This window comes from Myotis lucifugus, unplaced genomic scaffold (genome assembly GCF_000147115.1).
Source record: "Myotis lucifugus unplaced genomic scaffold, Myoluc2.0 scaffold_959, whole genome shotgun sequence".
In the NCBI taxonomy this organism is placed as follows: domain Eukaryota; kingdom Metazoa; phylum Chordata; class Mammalia; order Chiroptera; family Vespertilionidae; genus Myotis; species Myotis lucifugus.
This window is the reverse complement of record NW_005872007.1, coordinates 100,463-120,272: the sequence shown is the minus strand read 5'-3', so window position 1 is coordinate 120,272 and position 19,810 is coordinate 100,463. Positions and strand designations below refer to the sequence as shown.

The 19,810-nt window shown below is 44.3% G+C and overlaps 1 protein-coding gene across 2 annotated transcripts; it reads right to left on the bottom strand.

Annotated features, from left to right (window-relative positions):
- Positions 1-7,165: 7,165 nt before the first annotated feature.
- LOC111824138 (zinc finger protein 501-like) lies at positions 7,166-19,437 on the bottom strand. 2 transcript variants are annotated; one of them, XM_023747740.1, is made up of 5 exons: positions 18,902-19,437; positions 15,842-15,914; positions 10,478-10,528; positions 9,243-9,533; positions 7,166-7,476 (listed from the first exon to the last, which is right to left on the bottom strand). In XM_023747740.1, the coding sequence occupies exons 2-5, from the start codon at positions 15,909-15,911 to the stop codon at positions 7,454-7,456; spliced, it is 435 nt and encodes a 144-aa protein (XP_023603508.1). In that variant the 5' UTR covers positions 15,912-15,914; positions 18,902-19,437; the 3' UTR covers positions 7,166-7,453. The 2 variants fall into 2 exon arrangements, with proteins under 2 accessions (XP_023603508.1, XP_023603507.1); XM_023747739.1 differs by lacking the exons at positions 7,166-7,476; positions 10,478-10,528; positions 15,842-15,914; positions 18,902-19,437 and adding an exon at positions 9,926-9,998 and having other exon boundaries at positions 7,671-9,389.
- Positions 19,438-19,810: the final 373 nt, after the last annotated feature.

Genomic DNA, 19,810 nt, shown 5'->3' with positions numbered 1-19,810 from the left:
TCCCCTAATTTCCTGGGAGGAACAGTCTTGCCACAGGAGCAGCAAATATCGGCAAGCAGTGAAGACTATGGCCCTCTGAATCCACAGGAATGCTGACTGGTTACAAAAATACATCCGGGGACTGATTATAGGAATATTCTTCCTCTAGCTTCGAGGTCTTGCCAGGTGAGGAAACCTTGAAGTGAACACCCTAGATGGGCCAGGGAAATCCAAAAATCTGTGCTTATTTTCTCTGCCAATGACTTTAGCCACAGAAAACAGCTATGGAGGCCTTGAGAATGTCTGTAAGCAAACATCACAGCAGCCACAGACCTTGGATCATTTGTGGAAAACGTAAAGAACAGGCACTTTTCATCTAATTTACTGGTCTTTCCCACTCACTATGAATAGTGTTTCTGTCCTAACGTTAGTTCCATTTAAACCTCCGAGTCTTACAACAAGTGACACCAGCCTATAAAATTTCCTACATCATGGCACATGGCTCCTTTACAGTATGTGGGGAAGAATCCTCCTAAACATTGCTGAGAATTCTGTAATACTTACTGTGAACAGATAATATAATTTATACTGTTCCCACGGGCACAACAAAGGACTCCTATCCTGGGTGACCATTGAACTCAATAATAATAGAGGCACCAGGCTGAAAATTAGAACCACAAATTCATGTAGAATTTCTTTCAAGGCCTTGGGCAGCAATGCAAAATAACCCAATACTGGACAAAGAGTGATTTTCTGCTATTATTAAGTGCCTCCCAAAGCACAGAAAGTTTGGGACCCCACAAATGCTGAGTCATACTAACTTACTCTCTTAAAGGAAACATTAAGAATAAGGTGCTGCCCTGCTCAGGGGGCTCAGTGGGTTGGAACATCCTCCCATAAAGCACAGCCCCACAAATTAGTGGCCTGTTTGATTCATGATAAGGGCACTTAACTAACTAGCTTGCAAATTTGATCCTTGTTCAGAAAGCAAAGAGGAGGCAATTGATCCATGTTCCTTTTTTTTTTTTTAAATCAATGTTTCTTCTTTTTGCGCGCTCTCTCTCACTTCCTCCCTCTCTCTCTAAAATTAATAAACAATTCCCTGGGACGGAATTGAAACATTAAGGTGTTGATATTTCAAGTGCATATGGTTAAATCTAACGCTATCTCTCTAGAACAGTTATCACAACCATCTGAGCTCACCGGAAGTCTGTCTCCTTTCATGTAAGAGTATAAAGAATCAATATCAGGGATTTCAGAAAAACCCCACACTATTAGTGTCATAGCCATGATCCCCACCCAGTTTTTATTTAATCCCTAAAATCTGATGGTTTCTGATTAAAGTCATCTGTTTTTGCTTTTAACTTAGGTTAGTGTTTGAGTGATAAAAATTAACTTTCCCCTGGGAGAAGCTGTTTCTGAGGGATTACAACATAACTTTAGACACAAGAGCGAGCGGAGCCCATAGTGAACTAGAAACTGTGCTTCCCCTGGTAAAATCCATGTTTTAATGTCTATAAATATGGCCAGTGTCACAGGAGGCACGAGTCAGCCAACTTGCAGTCTTTCTTAAAGCAGAGAATCCTCTGGAGATCACATGGAGGCTGGTGTTGGGATTCGAAATATGATTTCCTGAGACAGATGTATTCTAAATGTCTAAGGCTTCTCATGATCTCAAATCGTATTTCTTCTATTGCAGATCCTGCCCCATTACTGTGAATTTCCCTCTGGCAATGATTTTTCTGAAGGGGCTGCCCATCAGCCCTTCTGAAGGCAGCCTGGGGATGGAGGCAAACTGTGAGGCCTCCTGAGAAGGTCAAGTCCTGCCACAGCGCCCACATGCCAGCCAGGATCCCCCTTTCTAATTTCAGTGTCCACAGCAGCCACAGTGACCTGGCTTCACCTCCCAAATGGGGGGTGGGAATGCTCCCAGCAGGCCTTCCAACTGGACTCTGCCTCCCCTTCCCGGATTGTCTCAGGGAGGCCCCCACTGACCACCACTGGCTTCACCTTATGGCGTCACTGTCTGTGGGCTCTGATAAGGGCTGGTGGAATTTGGGTTCAGACATGTATGGAAACATCAAAAAGGTATGTTGTGTTTTTAAATGTCCATTTTATATCAATTCTACTTGAATCAAAATTTAAGAAAGGTTTGTACTTGATGCATCCCAATAATTTTAGTTTGATTATGAAAGTTCTTGAGCATATTTGATACTGCGGTGTCAGCATGTTAGAAATACAATGTAATGATGTGCCACTGAAATATCTTACCATGTCCATGTTCAGTGCCATCATGTTGGCAGTTTGAACCTCACGATGATGAGAGTATTTACCCCGGGGATATTAACAAAGATTACAACTGCAGATTTCACTTAATGCATTATTAAATGCTTAGACATACTACATTTGGTGGAGAATGTTAACAATGCAGATTAAATCTGTAAGTGTATGGTCCAAGTGCGTTTAAATTCTACATGGGTTAAAAATTGAGAAAATGTGTTCCACTGCAATAATTAATATCTCTGGTTCCATATAGCAAAGAAGTAATTGCAGTCCATGATAAATGAGTGAACTTCAAACATGTCTTACATTGTACACTGTCCTATTGGTTAAATTAATAAATTCATTTTATTTTTTTAATTCTTTATTGTTGAAAGCATCACATATCTCCCCTTTTTTCCTCTCCAAACCGCCCCCACCCTCCAGCCCAGGCCTTCACTCCCCTATTGTCTGTGTTCAATGGTTACGCTTACATGCATACAAGTTATTCAGTTGATCTCTTACCCCTCCCACCCCCCAGCCACCCTCTCTTACCTTCACTCTGAGGTTTGAAGGTCTGTTTGATGTTTCTCTGTCTCCTGACCTATTTTTATTCATCAGTTTATGTTGTTCATTACATTCCACTCATGAGTGAGATCATGTGATACTTAGCTTTCTCTGACTGGATTATTTTTCCTAGCATTATGCTCTCAAGGTAATAAATTCATTTATCCGTTTGAGTCCCAAGCAGCGCGATTGCGCTGCTGATATTTTATATCGAGAAAACATACGATTCATTTGAGTCCCAGGGGGTATTGAAAAAACACTGTCGAAGAATCCCAAACAGCGCAACCGCGCTTTCTCTAAATGAGTACGAAAAGACCCAAACAGCGTGATAGCGCTTGTTTTATTTTATGTCGAGAAATACCAAGCAGCGCGATCTCAAACGGTTAAACAATTGGTAAAAGATTCTGAGCAGTGACAGATCAATGGATAAAGTGGTTATCCATAGAATACAATATTATTAGCAATAAAAAATTAACTATTTACATAAACATTACTGTTGAATCTAAAAATGCCTGGGTAGCAAGAAAGAAGTCATAGTTTGTTAAAAATTATACACCTTATAGTGCCTATAAAATTATGAAAAATATGAACTAATGTATTATAAGAGGAGGGAAATCAATGGCTGTATGGAGGGTAGAGAATACAGAAGAGTATAAAAGGGCAAGAGGTAAATACAGGGTGTGTAAAACTAGGTTAGAGTTGTTAGTATTGAAAATAATACAACGGTAAATAAATAATAAAAGTATAAACTCTCATGGCTACTGTGTCTTATATTGTTGGGCATGATCACATTCACTGAAAGGTCATTGGTTGGATTCCAGATCAGGGCACATGCCCGCCTGAATCTGCAGTAGTGGGCACGCAGGAGGCAGGAGATTGATGTTTCTCTCCCTCTGCCCTTCTCTCTAAAAATCAATAAAAATACATTTTAAGGGAGAGACCAAGATGGAGGCATAGGTAAACACTGGAGATTGCTGCCGCAAACAACCACTTCAAAAATACAACTAAAAGAGGGAACGGACATCACCCAGAACCACAGGAAGGCTGGCTGAGGAGAGACTCTTCAACTAGAAGGAAAGAGAGCAGCATACGGAGGCTCAGAGGAGGTGCAGTGTGGAAAATACAAAGGTGCAGAGGTGCGTGCGCAAAGCGGGCTGGTGGCTGAGGGCGCGGTTGTCGTTTTCAATCAGGAGGGAGTCTCAGACTCTGAGCTCCAGATCCGGGCGAGTCTCTAGGGACTCAGACTCAAACGGGAGAAGCAGGATTATCTGGCATCAGTTGGAACGTGAGGACAGCTTTCTCTCCGAGGTTTGCAGCAGTTGCTGGGGTTCTGAGAAGAAGAGCCTCTGGGAACGGAACTGAGAGCAGCCATAACTGCTCCCTCCGCCCGCCCTGTTGATCCCCTGCGAACCGCCCCGCCCAAGCCCTGCGCAGAGCCATTTGCCAGATAGCCTCAGGTAAAGGCTAGATTAGCACCTCCCCAGAGTTAAGAAGTTTTCCCACGGCAGACACAGGTGATTCTCACAGCCAGTCGGCCTGGTGGTCAAATCCCTCTAGTATTAACTACAACAATCAAGGCTTAACTAGAACAAGACTGCGCACAAAGACCACTAGGGGGTGCACCAAGAAAGCATAAAATATGCGGAGACAAAAAAACATGACAGAAATGGAGGATATAGAACTAAAAAAAGCAATTTTGAGGGCTTTCAATAATGTGCTAGAAGCTGCCAATAAACTTGATTAGAGCTTCACGAAATCTAATGAGACCCTCGATGCTGTGATAAAGTATCAACTAGAAATTAAGCATACACTGACTGAAATAAAGAATATTATACAGACACCCAATAGCAGACCAGAGGAGCGCAAGAATCAAGTCAAAGATTTGAAATGCAAAGAAGCAAGAAACACCCATCGGAAAAGCAAAATGAAAAAAGAATACGAAAATACGAAGATAGTGTAAGGAGCCTCTGGGACAGCTTCAAGCGTACAAACATCAGAATTATAGGGGTGCCAGAAGATGAGAGACAGCAAGATATTGAAAACCTATTTGAAGAAGTAATGACAGAAAACTTCCCCCACCTGGTGAAAGAAATGGACTTACAGGTCAAGGAGCGCAGAGAACCCCAAACAAAAGGAATCCAAAGAGGACGACACCAAGATACATCATAATTAAAATGCCAAGAGCAAAAGACAAAGAGAGAATCTTAAAAGCAGCAAGAGAAAGAGACTCAATTACCTATAAGGGAATACCCATACGACTGTCAGCTGATTTCTCAACAGAAACTTTGCAGGCCAGAAGGGAGTGGCAAAAATATTCAAAGTGATAAATATGAAGAACCTACAACCAAGATTACTTTATCCAGCAAAGCTATCATTCAGAATTGAAGGTCAGATAAAGAGTTTCACAGACAAGGAAAAGCTAAAGGAGATCATCACCACTAAACCAGTATTAGACGAAATGCTGAAAGGTATCCTTTAAGAAGAGGAAGAAAAGAAAGGTAAAGATACAAATTATGAACAACAAACATGCATCTATCAACAAGTGAATCTAAGAATCAAGTGAATAAATAATCTGATGTACAGAATGAACTGGTGATTATAATGAATCAGGGACATAGAAAGGGAATGGACTGACTATTCTTGGGGGGGGGGAAGGGGAGAGGGAGATGCGGGAAGAGACTGGACAAAAATCGTGCACCTATGGATGAGGACAGTGGGTGGGGAGTGAGGGCGGAGGGTGGGGCGGAAACTGGGAAGAGGGTAGTTATGGGGGGATAAAAAAAGAGGAACAAATGTAATCTGAACAATAAAGATTTAATTAAAAAATACATTTTAAAATATATAAAACTAAAGGCTGATGAAATTCATACACTTTTGATATTTCTCTTGAAATTTTCATATTTTCTTTGATTACAAAATCCACCATTATTACCTAGTACACCTAGTAGGTAAACCCTTAATTGTGGTTCCAAATAAAAACATAGCTATCCCTCTATTCTTAGAAAATTAAGATGGCAACACTATATACACATCACCATCTCTCTCCTCATTTCCTGAGAGAATCATTGTTGCCTCTGTGGCAGCAAATACTGTCCAGAAGTTAAGGCTACTGCCATCAGATTGATCAGGAATGCTGAACTGTCACAAAACACACAACCTGGGACTAATTATAAGATTATCCTTCCTTTAGCTTTGAATTTTTCCTCTTGTGATAACCTTGAGGTGAACACCATAGAGGGGCCGAGGGAATCCCCAAAACCATGAGATTCTTTTCACAACCAATCACTTCAGTTACAAAAAGAACAAACAAGCTTCAGGACTGGGTCATTTATGGATAATGTTCAGAAGAGGCAATTTTCATCCACTATACTGATGTCTCTTCCACTCATTATGAAAACAGTGTCTGTCCCAATATTAGTTGCACTTCACAGTGTTACAACCAATAAAACCAGCCTATGATATTTCACACATCATGGCTCAGGGCTCCTTTGCAGTAAGACATACTATGAACAGAGAATATAGTTTATATTGTTCACAGGAGCACAACAAAGGACTCTTCTTCCAGGTGATCACTGACCTCACCAATAATACTGGCACCAGGCTAAAAAATTAGAACCAAAAAGTCATGCAGATTTTTGTTGAAGGACTTGGTTAGCAATACAAAATAAACCAATATTGGGTAAAGAGTGATTTTTTGCCATTATTATGAGCCTTCCAAAGTGCAGAAAGTTTGGGACCCCACCATATGTGTTCCCCGCTGCATTTGACAGATCACAACTATCCTTTCAAATCATCCCAGGCAGTGAATATAACCCACAAAATTAAAGGTACAAAAGCAAAAAACACCTTTACTAAAAAGATCATAAACCAGAACAGAGGATGGCAAAGCAGTTTGTAAGTTGGTGAATTAGAACCTAAAACGATTCATCAGAGGATAATGTGAGAACAATGATAGAACAAAAAAGGACTCCTCTTCTGGGGGACCACTGACCTCACCAACATTAGAGGCACCAGGCTGTAAATTGGAACCACAAAGTTATGCAAACTTTCTTTCATTGCCTTGGTCAATGGTACAAAATAAGCCATTATTGGACAAAGACCACATTATTATAGCTTTCCAAAGCACAGACAGTTTGGGACCCCACCATATCTGTTCATCTCGCCATGATGATAGATCACAGCTTTTGTATCAAATCATCCAGAGAGTGAAATTTAAAAAAAGAGAAAAGCTACAAAAGAAAAAACATGTTTACTAAAGATCATAAACCAGAACAGAGGGCAGTAAGCAATTTGCAGGTTGGTGAATTAGAAAGTAAAACAATTCATAAAAGCATAATGTGAGACCCACAATGTCTCTGAAAGTTGCAGCACTCCTTAGCTGAGGGTGGGTGCTCTGAACAAAACCTGGATCAGATGCATTCCCTAGTCAGAAAGGAAGATCCTGTCAAGAGCTTGAAGTAATCATAATGTTCTCAAGCACAAGTGAGAACACAGAATACATTTCCCCTGAGCACACAGGGGTTGTGACTGATGCACACTCTTCAGGTGAGCCAGGTGGTAGAGGTGAAATATCTTCAGCCACACATGCTCGCTGTGACATCAATCAGTTAGCAGGTCTGGGCATGTTAGCAAGTACAATGCAGCTCCTTCAAGCCTCACTTGTGCCTGAAACTGATGAATACATCAGAGTGCATGTTCCATTAAAAGGCGTTTAAATTCAGAAAAATAGGTCCCAAAGAGTCACCTTCAGTGTTGTTATACTGAGAAAAAGAAAACATTCCCTGCACATTTAACACTTCTCTCCAGTGTGAACTCTGTGGTGGCTAGTGTGCTGAGCCCTTCAAGGAAAGGACATCCCACATTCTTTATATCAGGGGTCCTCAAACTTTTTAAACAGGGGGCCCGTTCACTGTCCCTCAGACATTCCACACACGTGCACTGTGGGCCCGGGACGAGTCAGCTGCTAAGCAGGAAAGGCAGCGGCGGCAAAACACCCGGCAGGCCGGATAAATGTTTTCGGCGGGCTGCATGTGGCCCACGGGCCGTAGTTTGAGAACCTCTGCTCTATATCTTTAGGGCTTTTCTTCAGTGTGAACTTCTCTGGTGTTCTTTGAGGATAGACTTCTTACTGAAGGACTTTCCACAATCACAGCACTAATATGGCTTGTCGTCACTGTGAACTCTCAGGTGTCTAATAAGGTAAACTTTTTTGATAAACGACTTCCCACATTCAGTACATTCATATGGCTTCTTTCTAGTGTGAACTCTGAGATGTCTAGTGAGGGTACACCTTACACGAAATGACACCCCACATTCTGTACACTTATAGGGCTTTTCTCCAGTGTGAACTCTCTGGTGTACTTTGAGATAAGACTGATCATTGAAGGACTTCCCACAATCACAGCACTCATATGCCTTTTCATCACTGTGAACTCTCAGGTGCCTAATAAGGCAAGATTTTTGGCTAAAAGACTTCCCACATTCAGTACATTCATATGGCTTCTCTCCAGTGTGAACTTTGAGATGACTAGTGAGGTTAGACCTTATACGAAATGACACCCCACATTCTGTACACTTATAGGGCTTTTCTCCAGTGTGAATTCTCTGGTGTACTTTGAAATAATACTTATCATTGAAGGACTTCCCACAATCACAGCACTCATATGGCTTGTCATTACTGTGAACTCTCAGGTGCTTTGTAAAGTTGGATTTTTGGCTAAAAAACTTCCCACATTCCGTACATTCATATGGCTTCTCTCCAGTGTGAACTCTGAGATGTCTAGTGAGGTGAGACCTTACACGAAATGACACCCCACATTCTGTACACTTATAGGGCTTTTCTCCAGTGTGAACTCTCTGGTGTACTTTGAGGGTATAGTTAACATTGAAGGACTTTCCACAATCAGAGCATTCATATCGCTTGTCGCCACTGTGAACTCTCAGGTGCTTTGTAAAGTTGGATTTTTGGCTAAAAGACTTCCCACGTTCCATACACTCATATGGCTTCTCTGTAGTGTGAACTCTCTGGTGTCTAATGAGTGCACGTCTTTCTCTGAAGAACTTCCCACATTCACTACATTCATACTGCTTTTCTCCAGTGTGAACTCTCCTATGTCGAATGACATTCAAGTTTTGTCTAAACACTTTCCTACATTTGTTACACTCATAAATCAGTTCTCCAGAAAATACACCCTGATGTTGAACAACTTTCAGGTTGTGTTTAGCAGCATTTTCACATTCACCCCACTGGTGGTGACTATTTCCATGAAGAAATTGCTGTGAAATCTCACTGCCACAGGGTAGCTCCTCAGTGTTGAGAGTGGCCTGGTGCCGGAGTAGCTCTGAGTTGTACAGCAAGTCTTTCCCAACCTTCCCGCTGAGGGAAGGCACCAACGATAAGAAATTGGACCTACTCACTGAGGAGGCCCTGTCCATACCTTGTTTCCAGGGCTCCTCTCCACATTCATTCCTCTGTTGCTCGTGAGGGTTTGCACAGGAACAGGAGTCTCCAACACATGGGTCACTACAGAAGAAGGCTTTCTGCTCAAAGTCTGTTGCATGTGACCCACTCAGGTGCAAAATACCTTTTAACACAGAGAAACACCGCTTACACAGAGGGATCTTCTGGGTGGCTGGAGCTGTCTTAGAAGCCCTGACCTGCGACTCTCCTTTTATAGATACACTCTGAGCAGAACAGGCCTCATCACCATCGACTTTATGCCAACAACCTGAAAAGTGAGACAGGGTAAAGAAATTAATGTTGAATGTGGTGACATGGGGAAGTCCCATTACCAAAGTGTATTACACATCACATGTTGTTTTCATTCAATTGTCTGAAAATTAGAGATGTCTAGGAAGGGTTGATAAGAGGCTCTTGAGACTTCCTGGGCTAATGAAGATCACAAAATAGGGAGGCATCACTAGAAATAAGACACAAACATGGCAAGCACCACATGGATGAGAATATGGATTTCCAGCTAATCCTTCAACTAACAGCATTCAGCACGGCTTGTCTGCTGGGGACAAGGACGAGCTGTACAAGAATTGGTCAGTTCTTACTCCAAGTAAAATTCAATAAAGGCATAGCTGGTTTCGAGGACTAATTAGCACATATGTTCACCTCATAACACACGTGCAAGTCAATGTTGCAGAATACTGCAGAGGCACCAATGCAGAGGAACAGGTGATGAAGAGGTGAGCAGTCAGCTCTGGCCAGAGCAACACACCTTGCTCTAGTATTCAGGGAAGAGAATATAACAAACAATTGATTGCAGGTCTCACAAGAACAGCCTATGGTCCTTTTAAGTAAAGACCATAACATGGCACAGGTCACCTAGAGAAAGAAGGCAGAAGTTGAAGCCATGCATGTGGACACTGTCAGCCTCCCATGAAGAGAAAGTGCAAGCTGGGCCCCATTAAGCTCACTGGAAGATTCCTGACCTTCTGTTTCCAGTGCTTTTTGAGGTAACAGGGGTTAGCGAGATGTTCGTGGAGTCCTTTGCTCAGGACTCTACATCCAGCTCATCCCTGGCAGCCACAGCACATTTGACAAGACAGTGGGGAAATTTAGCAGAAACCCTATTCTTGCTGTGGGAGAGAGAAAGCTATGCCTGAGGAATAAAGGAAGAGAGGGCATCACCTCAAGACACTTGGGAGAACATCAAGGTCTTACCTACAGATGACACAAGTGCAAACACTTCCAGCATCACATCGCAGTACAGAAGTCTCTGAGCCTCATCAAGGAGCTCCCATTCCTCCTGAGAGAAGACAATGGCCACGTCCTCATAGTTCATATCCTGTCATAATGGGGAAAGTACAGCCCAAGATCAGATTCACTCCTATGACTGTAAGTCTGTCATGCTCCCGACCCTCCACATCCATCTGCTCTGTCTACTCCTCACATCAGAGAAAATACCAGGCCTTCATCCCATGAAAGCCACTGTCTTCTTATATTCCTACTGACATTTTGTCTTCCCACCATATTAAAGGCATTTGAGCAGATAAAAGATACCTGAGCTCTGGACCTTCCATGCAGGCTACACTGAATTTTATCAACAGAGTGTGTCAAACCATAGGTTAAAGAGAGATGCTGGCCATAACAATAGTGTGAGTGACTGGATACTGGTCTTGTCAGGCAACACCCTCAGATTGTTTCTCAAAGACACCAAATACATGGCATCACACTTCGCCCTCTTGACCCCAATCGCAAGGTGCTGAGACCATAGCTTTGCACTGCTGTTGCACAGAGTTCTTTAAACAACACTTCTCTCACACAGCTTCCTTCTCAGGACAACACTCTCGCAGAGGCCACAAGAGTGTGAGGCCCTGAAATAATATTCATGAACCGGTACACCTAATTCATTCTGTATTTGCCGGAATTTGTGGAAAGAAAATGGTCTGTTGAGAGCCTGGCAACCACCAGGATCTATGGGCTCAGACTGCTCAATACCCTTGCCCAGCCCAGAGGCCAGGTGCCCTCCAGATGCCTGTGTTATCTCAGGGCTCAGTCCTCAGGGCTCACTCTTGCCAGTTCCCTTATCATTTACAGGACTTCCCCTTCCTGTCCACAGCTGCTGTCCTCTGTCTTCTAGTCTGTCCTTCCTCTGAGCAATGTTAGGAAAAGTTAGAATCCTGCCTCGGACAATGTCCCTCTTCTTTTCACAACCATCTATGGCCCCAGCGTTCTGAGAGTGAAAGTAAAACTCCTCCTGCAAAACCACACCTCGTCTCTTTGTTGCCTTTATCCCACAACAGGCATGGGTTTCCGAATCCTCCAGGCTTAGCCACACCACCGTGTCCTTAGAAGGTGGCATTGCAGCCTGTGGCCCTCTTTCCCCATCAATCATGTGTCACCCAGGAGCGACTCACTGTCCTGGATGTGGCATCCTGGGCTGCAGTAACTGAGAGGTGCCAGTCCCCAAGGCTGGAGGGTTAAATGGGGTCAGGCTGAGATAAAGCTTAAGCAGAGAGGAGTTTGGGAGGCACGGAGTTCCCAATCCTGGCCTGTTGGTGCTCAACAAGCCTCAGACACACCCCGCACAGCAAGGACGCTGCCTCCTAGGCCTCCTCCTCCTCACGACCAGTGGGCTGAAGCCTGTGAGTCCTTGAAGAAACTGAAGAGGTCAAAATGCCCGCCTGGAGGAGAAAGGTGGAAGTTCTGCCCTAACCAGATTCACTGACACCAAAAGTGCTCTGTAGCTCCGCCCATGTCGGCGCATTTCTTCCTGGGTAATGTAGTTTTCCCAAATGCCAAGGGGAGTACTAGCATCCCAGCCAATGACATTGGTGAATAAAGGTGATGTGGCTCATCAAGTGGCCCTGGGGAAAGACAAGATGGGACTAGAGGCCTGGTTAGCTGGAACAGACAGGCAGATCTCCCAGGAGAGGGTTGTGGGGAGGACTGGGAGAGATCCCCCAAGGAATATATGTGCAGGCGAAAATGGCAGACATCTGTAATACTATCAATGATAAAAAATACATTTTATTTTATTTTATTCTTTTTATTTTTTTAAAATATATTTTATTGATTTTTTACAGACAGGAAGGGAGAGGGATAGAGAGTCAGGAACATCGATGAGAGAGAAACATCAATCAGCTGCCTCCTGCACACCCCCAACTGGGGATGTGCCTGCAACCAAGGCACATGCCCCTGACGGGAATCGAACCGGGGACCCTTGAGTCCGCAGGCCAGCGCTCTATCCACTGAGCCAAACCGGTCAGGGCATTTTATTTTAAATAATATAGCCCAGCTGCTGGGGCTCAATGGTTGAGCACTGACCTATGATCCATGAGGTCACGGTTCTATTCTTGGTCAGGGAACATACATGGGTTGTAGGTTCAATTCTCAGTTGGGTGGGGGTGGGGATGGGAGTGGGGACCTGCAGGAGGCAGCAAATCAGTGATTCTCTCTCTTCATTGATGTATTTATCTCTCCCTCTCCCTTCCTCTTTCTAAAATCAATAAAAATATATTTTTAAAAGTATATACATATATGCATAGTCCATGGACATAGACAATAATGTGGTGAGGGCCTAGAAATGGTGGGGGCAGGATAAAAGGAAGCAAAGGGGGATGAGGATGGAGTAAATTGGGACTATTTGTTATGGAGTCAACAATAACAACAATGGTTTGCCCACATGGCATGGCTCAGTGGTTGGGCGTGGACCCAAGAACCAAGGTATCTCTGGTTCGATTCCAGGACAGGGCACATGACCAGGTTGGGGACTCTTTCCCGGAAGGGCACGCATGAGGCAACGGATCAATGATTCTCTATCATCATTGATGTTTCTCCATCTCCCTCTCCCTAAAAAATCGAATAGTGTTAAGATTGATTTGAGTCACTGTAACCAGTTTGGCTCAGTAGATAGAGCGTCGGCCTGCGAACTGAAGGGACCTGGGTTCAATTCCGGTCAGGGGCATGTACCTTGGTTGCGGGCACAACCCCAGTGGGGGGTGTGCAGGAGGCAGTAGATAGATGTTTCTCTTTCATTGATGTTTCTAACTCTCTATCCCTTTCCTTCCTCTCTGTAAAAAAACCAATAAAATACATTTTTTAAAAAAATAGATTGATTTGAGTCAACAACACCGAGGTGAATGAGGGCCATCATGTTTTTCCCCAAGTGCTCTAAACAAAATAATGCCTGGGTCTCTCTTTATAGAAGATGTCCAGGCATAACTGTGTTCGGAAACAGGAAACATCCTGCAGTGGGTCTGCCTCAGCTTGGTCTGTAGAGTTTGAGTTCATTATTTCATGTTAGAAAAGATTTCACAAGATGAGTCCCGAATATTTTGAGAGTACATTAATTAAAGCTGGGGATAATAAAAAAAGGAAGGCCCTATGATAGAACAAGCAACAGCACAGGGACTAGGTGTGGCTCCTTTGCCACTTTAGAAACATAGTGGGAAATAAATGAGCCAAAGTGAGGCTGCTGTTAGCTCACTGGGCATTCAGAGAAAAGGAGGCCTTGAGTGCAGATCCTGGGTGTTAGCCCAGGATGAGCTGCCACTGCTCACTGCTACCCTGGTTACAGGTGAGTGGGATCCCTGAAAATCTTAGGAGAGCCCAGGTGGTGTGGTTCAGTGGTTGAGTGTTAACCTATGACGCTGCAGGTCTCTGATGGATTTCTGGTCAGGACACCTGCTCAGGTGGTGGGTGGATTCATACTGTGGTGCTTGCAGGAGGCAGTCTATCATTGATTCCCTCTCATCTTTGATGTTTCTCTCTCTCTCTCTACCCCCTCCCTTCTTCTCTGAAATCAATAAAAATATATTTTTTGAATATACAGTGGGGCCTTGACTTACGAGTTTAATTTGTTCCCTGACAGAGCTCATAACTCAAATTACTCGTATGTCAAATCAAGCCTCAGACACACCCCTTCGCCAACTAGCGGTGGGGTATCTGAAGCTGGCTTGTAACCCGAATTTTTTTGAGCTTGCAACTCAAAGCAAAAAATCAGCAGAGAGATGGCTCATATCTCAAAAAAACTCGTTAGTCGGGACACTCGTAAGTCAAGGCCCCACTGTATGTTTTAAATCAATTATACTGACATCAAAGTTTAAAATGTTTGAAAGTTGCCACTTCACATTATTTTACTACTTTAACATGAATGTTCTTGAGTATATTTGTACCTACTATATCAGCGTGTTGGAATGATTTGCTACTGAAATATCTTAGTAGGCCCATGCTCAGTCCCATCATTTTGTCAGTTTAAAACTGATCATGATGAGAGTATTTAACACCAGGAAAATTGACAAATAATACAATACTTAACTTCACTTAATGTACTATTGAATGCTTTGACTTAAAGTGAATGGTGGAGAATATTAGCAACGTAGACTAAACTTAAAAGTGTATCATGTAAGTGGGCATTAAATTGTGCATAAGATAAAATTTGGGAAAAAAAAACAATTCGGCTTCCAGTATTAAAAAATTATAGTTCGAGCCCTAACCAGTTTGGCTCAGTGGATAGAGCATCAGCCTGCGGACTCAAGGGTCCCAGGTTCGATTCCGGTCAAGGGCATGTACCTTGGTTGCGGGCATATCCCCAGTAGGGGGGTGTGCAGGAAGCAGTTGATCGATGTTTCTCTCTCATCAATGTTTCTAACTCTCTATCCCTCACCCTTCCTCTCTGTAAAAAAACCAATAAAATATATTTAAAAAAATGTATAGTTCCAAATGGCAAAGAAATCACTTGTGTCTTTAAGGAATGAGTGAAGTGAATACAGATGTCTTAGATGCTGAACAGTCCTCCTATTTGAGTCAACAACACTGAGGAGAATGAGGGCCATCATGTTTTCCCCCAAGTGCTCTAAACAAAATAATGCCTGGGTCTCTCTTTATAGAAGATGTCCAGGCATAACTGTGTTCGGAAACAGGAAACATCCTGCAGTGGGCCTGCCTCAGCTTGGTCTGTAGAGTTTGAGTTCATTATTTCATGTTAGAAAAGATTGCACAAGATGAGCAAATCTACCAAACTGGATGCAACACACCAGGCCACACAAAGATCACAAGAAATGCTGGTGAGCATTTAAGAATTAAATATGGCCCTGGCTGGTTTGGCTCTGTGGATAGACCTAACTTCATTTTAAAAACTGCAAAAGTTTCTGACCAGATTTTTTAACAAATAGATAAAGACGGCTGATCCGAGTGCAGTGGTGTCTTACAACAAAGAGATAAAGACAAGGTGTATAAATGCATAAAGAAATGCTCACCATAAACATTTCTTATGGAAATGGTTTTAAAAAAAAACAAGTTAACACTATACTGAATTTTGGGCCTACAATTTAAAAGTATAAAACATCTCATGAGCTCACATGAATAAAGAAAAAACAACTAGAATTTTCATTATTGTGTGTGTCTGGGAAGTCAAAGGGAATGACCATTTTAGATCACAGTTCTGCATATCTTCAAAAGTAAAACGCGCACTTACACTGTAACAGATAAGTAAAACATACATGTATATAAAGAATGAATGTGAGAGATCCAAGATGGCGGCCGACATGACAGCAGGCTGCAGCATCACATCGCAGTACATATGTCTCTGAGCCTCATCAAGGAGCCCCCACTCCTCCTGAGAGAAGCCAATGGCCATGTCCTCAAAGTTCATATCCTGTCGTAATGGGGACAGTTCAGTCCATGATCAGCTTCTCTCCTAGCCTTTTACTTTTATCATACTTCCCACTCTCCATATCCATCTGCTCATCTACTCCCACATCACAGAAAATAGCAGGCCTGCATCCCTCAGAGTCACTCTCTTCTTATATTCCTACTGATACTGTGTCTTCCCACAGCCATAAAGCAGATGCCCAGATTGATTATACCTGACCTCAGGGGCTCGCATTTAGGGTCAATGCAATGGGTGTCACCATACAGGGGACAGATAAATGTTGGCCGTGAAGAGACATGTGACTGATTTGACACTGGTCTTGTGTAGCAATATCCTTGTTGTCCCGAAGATTCTGCCTCCAAGACCCCGAAAAACAAGCATCACTCGTCACCCTTTCGATTCCAGTCCTAGGGTGCTGAGGCCAACACTTTTTGCTACCTGTTCCACATAATTCTTTGTATCACACTTCTCTCATACAGCTTCATTCCCAGAGTCACAACTTCAAAGACAACACATATAAGCTATGTAGTGGAGGGGCTGTTTTCTAATCACCTTTTTTTCAACATTCTAACTCACCTCCTCTGTAATGTATTTCTCTCTTACCCTTCTCTCTTCCAAAATCCAGTAGAAATTTTCAAGCCCAGGTGACACTGATGTCTGCTATCGCATTCCTATTGATCACTATAACAGCCCCAAAACAACAAGCAGCTGTGCACCTATATGACACCTGAATTGTGGACCTGGCATATAGCACCACAACACCCGTCTTTTCAGGAATTACGGTACAATTCCCCATGTTGTATCATCCAGTTAACAGCAGAAATGGACTCAACCTTCATTCCCTCTGTGTCAATATCAGGGATCTGTGGCCATGAATTCACACTCCCTCTCCAAGAGCACATCACTCCTTCTCCCACACCTCTCTCACACCTGCACTCCCGTACCCCAGCTCCCATAGACATCTCCTTGGTCTTAGTCATTAATCAGCATGTGTGTTCCAGAGACTGCGTGGCAAGTTCAAACATTATCAAGTACTATTCTGACTCTGAATGCCCACACCCAAGACACAGCCTTCAGTTCTGCTATGAAGGCCTCCCTCCCAAAGACAAAGCCTTCAACCTCCTAACCTATTGAGAACCACATCAGATCTCAGTTATTCAGAGCCCAATTCTACTGCTGCTGCACTTGATGCCCCTTCTCCAGTCACAGCCTTCAGTAATCAAGTCCCACTGCCTACGGTCCTCTACCCCATGCCCTGTGAGTCTCACAGATGCCCACTCCTGCCTATAAGCAAATCTACCAAACTGGATGCAACACACCAGGCCACACAAAGATCACAAGAAATGCTGGTGAGCATTTAAGAATTAAATATGGCCCTGGCTGGTTTGGCTCTGTGGATAGACCACTGGCCTGCGGAGTAAAGGGTTACAGGTTTGGTTCCGACTGGGGGTGGGGAGGTACATGCCCAGGTTATGGGCTTGATTACCCCAGTGGGGAGGGGCGTGCAGGAGGCAGCTGTTCGGTGATTCTCTCATTATTGATGTTTCTATCTCTCTCTCCTTTCCTCTCTGAAATCAATTAAAAATAGAAGTAAATATGCACCAGCCAGTCTCACCTTTTTTGAATTACTCTTCCACCTCCAATAAAAAAAAAATGTGATCTACAACTCATTCCTGATCCATACACTTTAATATTTTTTCTAAGTAGTCTTCATCTGGAAGTACTCCTCAGAGTTCCAGATGGTCATGAACTGGCCTCTGAAATATATGATATCCTAAAAAGCAAAAAATAAAGGATTTTATATTCTTCATGAACATTACTTTTCCCATGAATTCCTCCATGTCAGTTGATGGTGCTTTCATACCATCAGGTACTAAATCCAAACCTTTACCCCTCTCTCCAATCCTCAAAATTAGAAAATCCAGGTGGCCACACCTAAAACCCTGATCCATAATGAAACTGTTTCTTCCACATCCACAACCACCATTGCGCTCCAGTTACCATCACACTCACCAACACTATCACAGCAGCTTCCGTCCTAGCATTTCTACCACCGTCCTCACACCCATACTGTGCATCATGCTGCAGCCACAGGGAGTCTAATGAGACCTGGGACAGGTAACCTGCTCTACTGACCAATTACCCCAATGACCCCATCACCAGCAGAACAGAAACCCAAGTGGTCACAAAGCTCCTCTGGACTTGATTCCTGTCCCTGTTTCCAGTTCCTATTTTTTTAAAATGGACACCTGCTGGTCCCTGAATCAGCTGAGTCTTCACTTCAAGCCTTTGCATATCCTGGAACCCATGCATGGAAGGACCTGTCACACACAATTCCACTGGCTGCCAAAATCAGGTGCCACTCATATGACCCTTGACATAGGGTTCTGGGCTTGGTGTCCCTTCAAGGTCCCCAGGTCCAAGGTCCCCCGAGAAGAGGGGCTGGACAGCCCCAGGACCCCACTATCAGAGGCCACGATAGTGTGAGGCCCTGACACCCCCACAGCCCAGTTCCCTCAGCGGCTCTCACCTGCAGGAACCTGTGGGAACTAAAGGGCTGCTGAGGGCCTGGCACCCACCCCAGGACCCAGGGGCTCAGGCCCGAGGTCCAGCGACGCGGAGATGCCCCTCCCTCAGGGCTGGTCCTCAGGGCGCCTCCTGCCGGGTCGCTGTGTTCACAGCCCCTTCTCCCGCCCTCACTGCCGCCCTCTCTCCTGGAGGCGGCTCCTCCTCTGGGCGTTTGGGGAACGTTTAGATCCGCATCTCAGCCTCATCCCTCTGTTGTTCACAACCACCCACAGCCCCGTCGCCCTGAGCATGAAAGTAAAACTCCTCCCGGGACCCGCCTTTCGTCCTCTCTGTCGCCTTTAGACACAAACCAGGCATGGGTGTCCCCACCTCCCGGCTCAGTCCCCCCACGGCCTCTCCGGGGGCCCCGCACCCGTCGCCCTCCTCCCCCCCTCATACCCCGGGGCCCCACGAGGACTCACTGTGCTGGACGCTGCGCCCTGGGCTGCGGGACCCGAGCGGCGGCGGGAACAGAGGCTGGAGGGTTCAATGGGGTGACGCTGAGTCAAACTGTGTGAGCGGAGAGGAGTCGGGGAGGCACGGACGCCCCAATCCCGCCGGTTTGTGGTCAACAAGCCTCAGACACACACTGCCCAGCGGGGCCGCTGCCTCCAACACCTCCTGCTACTCGCCAACAAGCGCTGAAGCACCTGAGTCTGTGCACCCACAGAAGAGTTCAAAATGACCGCCAGGAGGAGGAAGTCCCGCCCTAACCGGATGTGAGAGCACCAAAATGCTGCTTACCTGGCTGACTCTGGCGCAGTGTTTTCCGGGTAATGTAGTTTTTGCAATGACCCAGGGGGTGCTGGAGGACAGGACTGGAGGTCTGCTTAACTGGTTCATACTGATAGATCTCTGAGAGGAGGGGAAGGCCAGGTATGGAATAGATCCACCAAAGAATATGTATACAGGGGGAAATGAGAGACATCTGTAATACTATCAATAATAAAAATTACAGCCCTAACCGTTTTTGGCTCAGTGGATAGAGCAAAGGCTTACAGACTGAAAGGTCCCAGGTTTGTTTCAGGTCAAGGGCATGTACGTTGGTTGGGGGCACATCCCCAGTAGGGGTTGTGCAGGAGGCAACTGATCAATCGACGTTTCCAACTCTCTATCCGTTGCCTTCCTCTCTGTAAAAAATCAATAAAATATATTTAAAAAATAATAATAATTATATATATTGAAAAAATTTTAAAATACTCTAGCCCAGCTGGTGTGTCTCATTGGTTGATCATTGACCTATGAACCAGAAGGCCATGGTTCTATCCATGGTCAGGGCACATAAATGGATTGCAGGCTCATTTCCCAGGGAGAATGGAGGTACAGGATGC